Source organism: Quercus robur, chromosome 10, assembly GCF_932294415.1.
Source record: "Quercus robur chromosome 10, dhQueRobu3.1, whole genome shotgun sequence".
Lineage (NCBI taxonomy): Eukaryota > Viridiplantae > Streptophyta > Magnoliopsida > Fagales > Fagaceae > Quercus > Quercus robur.
In genome coordinates, this window is record NC_065543.1 from 5047189 (window position 1) to 5052166 (window position 4978).

General features: G+C 31.9%; 1 protein-coding gene across 1 annotated transcript; it reads right to left on the bottom strand.

Annotated features, from left to right (window-relative positions):
• Positions 1-1690: 1690 nt before the first annotated feature.
• LOC126702979 (2-oxoglutarate-dependent dioxygenase AOP3-like) lies at positions 1691-3971 on the bottom strand. The gene is made up of 3 exons (XM_050401861.1): positions 3591-3971; positions 3082-3403; positions 1691-2024 (listed from the first exon to the last, which is right to left on the bottom strand). The coding sequence occupies exons 1-3, from the start codon at positions 3953-3955 to the stop codon at positions 1779-1781; spliced, it is 933 nt and encodes a 310-aa protein (XP_050257818.1). The 5' UTR covers positions 3956-3971; the 3' UTR covers positions 1691-1778.
• Between the last annotated feature and the right edge of the window lie 1007 nt (positions 3972-4978).

The following is a 4978-nucleotide window of genomic DNA, read 5'->3' on the forward strand; positions in this document are numbered from 1 at the left end:
TTTTTCTCATTCTATCCTTAGATTTGAATGTAAACTACCAAGCCCTTAAAAAAAAAAAATCCTCCTTTAAATAAATAATGAAAAAAAAAATTATTAATAATTTGTTGAGCAACACACATACAATAGTAAAAGTGAATACCTGGCAATAATGGAGGGCCCCCTTCAAACTTTTTTTTTTTTTCCAACACGTGAAACCTAAATAGAACTTTGTTAAAGAATATATCATCAAAGTTGTCTATCCTATTTATGTTATTTTGGCAGGAAAAGATAAAGATAAGGGAAAAGATATTGATGATTTGTTTTATATTTTATCTTAATTGTCTAAATGATAAGGAACAAGGGTTAAAAATGTCAATTTATAAAAAAATACAATTTCCTTTAAGTTTGGGAATCTGGATACCCACATATTTTAAAGGGAATCCACATTCCCACTGAGAGGGGTTTAAGGAGGGAATCTAGATTCCCCTAGCATTTGATTCTCTAGCATAATTTGCAACCAAACACGGGAATCTTTAAACATTACTGGGAATCCTAAAACATTACTCTGTACCAAACGCCACAATAAGGGTTTCCTCCTTAGACATAGGCCGTTAGGCTGAAATATGTAAACTTCATGTTCTTGTGATTTATATTTTATGCTTCTCTCATCCCTATATATTCTAACATATTCAACACGGTTATTGATGAAGCCAAAAATGGACCTCATCAGTATGTTCCCTGTCAATGCCAATGGACGACCTCCGAGACCTGTGGCCAAGACAAGAAAAAGCAAAGGATTATTTAGCTGGCGTAATGCCAGCTGAGAATACTCCGATGCTAAAGTCAGATTATGAGTTCTCAGAATAAACTTCTCACCGTTCTTTCTCTCTCTGGTAATTTTTATTTTTATTTTTATATCTCTTTACCTGAGTTCCCTTTACCATTTTATAGTTTGTTTCGAGCTGGTGTAGTTATGTCTGTTAATACTGCTTCCAGACATTTTTCTCCTGAGAGTAGCGCAGCATTGTTTGACACTGATGATTTCCTTAATGGTGTAACGAATAGCCGTTGGACAATCATTATGCTGGTAATTGTTCCGGTGCAATTATTGGTTCATAGCTGTACTTTGGACATTTATCCGTACTTTAATGAGTGGTGGTCTGCTTCGTCCATGAAGGTGACGCATGTTGACAGAATCTTGTTCCCAGCTCTTGTCACGAACATGGCTAAGGTCGTCTTTCATCTAGACGACCTTTATGTCGATATTCGTCAGTTATATCAATGCTAATATTTAACATGTGATAATTAAATTCACGTAATCATAAAGTTCTTGATTTCAAAAGACATTTATTTATGAGCAATATCCCGTACATAATTTTATTCATACATATATTCTTATTGAAATCCCTTTAAAAGTTCTAATGAAAAATATCAACAGACACTTGTGATAGAAAAATATGAACAGACACTTCTGTGAGCAAGATTAGAATTAAAAAGAAAAGACATGCAAAAAAACTGGTAAGGAAACCAATTATGTCATGATTAAAATTATCAAGTTCTTGATATCGCAAATATTTATTTATGAGTAATATTGAGTACATAAATTTTTATGTTATCATTACTCTTATTGAAATCCCTTTAAAGGAAAATAACCATATGCCAGATTAATATAAATAAAGCCATAAATAGACACTTCTTCTACACGCTTTTGAAATTAGAAGAAACCAAAGTCACCATATAAGTGACCACACACTACATTGAAAAAACAACCGAGAGATGCGTCTTTTTGGACTGAGAGTTTAAACACCACAAAAGACTTCGAGAGAAAGTTCTTTTCCATAAGCGACTAGTCTGTTTTGTTCTTGAGCATAATCACGAAGATTTATTGGCTTGTAGTGTAAGGGATGCTCTTCATCGACTAATTCTTCTGGCACACATATCGTTTTATTGTTGTGCGAAAACAACCCAAGTGAATATCTTGTCTCAAGATTTTCAGCCAACAAAACTCGATGCATGCAAGCTTTTATCCTATCATTGCTCCATACCTTGGTCAAGCAAAACACGCATCCATCAATTCCATTGAATATGATCTTGTAAAGCATGTCATAAAATATTGGTACAATATTGGAAAGCTAAATTAACCGGAGTTGATATAGATTGCAAAAATACTTAAATTGATCACACCATTAAGACAAAACAATAAATTAACAATCTACTTCCAAATTTACGTGGTTTTGTAACAAAGTAGAATGATGGAGTAATTATTTTCTCTAATTTCCAAAAAAGTTCTATGTTCGGAGCTAACGAATCGAGTAGCTGAACATTCACCATGATCTTACTTCTCTATTTTGGTTAAGAGGAGTGAGAAAAAGTAAAGTTTTCCGTGAAGAAAATCTAGACCTTGAAATTTGGGTAGCTTATAATAAGTAATTTGGAAAACTATGATTAATCTTTATTTATTGTCCGCTTATGAATTCACAAGGCTATTTTCCAACAAGATACGATAAATACCAACTTCTGACAATTTATCTAATAAAACTAATCATAATCCTTCATAGTTTAAATTATAGACTTATTTTAATATATCACAAAAAATTCGTAATTAAAAGATCTAACATATTTGAATTTATTTTATTTGTTTATAAATATTATAAATTTTGAACCTATAGCAACCTTGCACTTTATTATCGGTTTAAAATGTCAATTTATTTTTGTTATGGTGAATATTTTATCTCAAGCCCTTATTGGATAATAATGGATTTTAGCAATTAAACTAACTAAAACTAATAATATATTGAATTAAACGTGAAAAACTACAAATATTACTCATCCAATTCAATACTAAATATTCAACACTACTTTCTCCAAAAATATATATATATATATATATTCAACACTACATTCTATACATTATGCTTCCTTATTTTTTTATTGATTTTCCATCAATAGAATTAAATTTTTTTTGTGTGACTCTCTTATTCTTAAATATATATTCGTACATAGGATAGTGAAAAGAAATTAATAAATAAAGAGAGGAATATCTATAGCAATTTTTCAAGAGCAAGCAATTTAAACCATAATTTGCGTATAGTAATTGCCCACCTGGAGTCCATCACCTGCCAAGAATATAAAGGATGAAGGGGAGGGATCAAAATCAATCCATTCATCATCCTTTGTTTTTATCTCCAAACCCTTTACACGATTTTGGTGAAGTATGGTGGTAAAGTGCTTGTCCGTGTGGTTGTCAAGGCCATTTTTGCTCCCAGTTTTCTGAGGTTCATTATATTTTATAATGCCGAAACTGTGAGTAGTTGATTCCATGTGAGAGTCATAGTAATCCCCCACGCCATAATTTTCAAATACCATTTTTGTCACCATTTTATCTAATTCCGCCATCAGCTTCACATATGAATCAGCACTTTCGCTAACCAAGAGAAAACACATCAAAAAGTGTTACTGTTACGTTGTACATAGTTTTAAAAATTTTAAGTAAATAAATAAATAAAAGCAGAAGAAAAAAAAAACATAAGCTATTAGAGAATACAGTGATTTTATTATTTTCTTATAGTTAAAAATAGAATAAGAAGATAAGATTTCGATTAGGTTATCACCGGACATGATGATTCCCATTGGGCCAGAAGATATTGGTAAACTCTTGAGTTACATCTGTGGAGGTTGCATTATCAATCACCAGGCGTTCGTACTTAGGAGAAGAGAAATAGCCATGGAAAGGCCTTTCAGAAGTGAATTTCATTTTGGCTTCTGTGGGGAACTCAAACAACTTTGCAAATGAGCTAGAGATTGCGTTGTGAAGCTCTGAAGGAATTTTATTGCCAATCTCCGCTACAAAACAACCGTATTCTTCAAGTGCACGGCAAACATCTTTGCGAGCTGAGAACCATGTTTTCGTACCAGGTTTCAGGTCCAAGTCGTAGAGATCAACAACTGGAATCTTGGCTTGTGTTTTGGTAGCCATGATTTTGACTTGTGTTTTGAGGGTTGCGAAGGCAAAACTGTGCAATGCATTGGTATGCAATGCTGTGTTATTTATAGATGTCAGTGGTCAAAGATTGAGAATTGGTAAAAATGATCACAGCTGTGATTAACTAATTAACAGAACCGGCGTTGATTAGCATACAAGACCTGGGTAATCTAGTCAACAAATATACACTATTTTCGCATGGATAGGAAAAACTAGTAACCAAACAACATTTTCCATGTCTAATCTTATCACTTATCAAGCACTTCGCTTAACCGCTTGACTCCTCCTGGAACAACGGCGACCTTTCAGCAAAGACTCATACTGCTTGCTTGCGAAAACTCCGTAGTCCTCTGTCACTTCTCGAAACCATATCAAATTAAATAATTTAACGGGTTTTAAACTCTTCCTTTCTTATATAATTAGCCTCTGAGCACGCGCGAGGCTCTTCTATTTTTTGAGTAAAGATTAATTTAGAGCATTTATTATAATTTGAGATTTCTAGGAGTGTGATGAAAAATTATTTCATCACACATAATACTCACCATATTTATTTATGACAGTGATCAAGTTGAATTTAATCCTAAAATGTAATGTTTTAATCCTAAAATTTAGTAATGTAGTACACATCCATAATAAAAAGTTAAAAAAGAAAAAGTACAAAAATTTTGAATTAAACTTTTTTTTTTTTTTAAATCCCACATTCTATCTAGAAAACACTACCCAACCACCATTTTTTTTTTCAAATTCAAAGTTTAAAAATAATACACATTTGTGGATAACTACATGTACTATTTTAATCCTAAAAGTTATCCACTTACTACACATCCATAACAAAAGTAAAAAAGTTTAAATTTCAAATATATTTCTTTTACAGTAAATGATTCAATTTTAGTCCTAAAATGTAGTGTTTTAATCCTAATAGTTAGCCACTTATTGCACATCCATAACAAAATTTAAAAATAGTTTAGATTTCAAAGATATCAACTATCCTTAAAACTGAGAAAAAGTACGTAACAT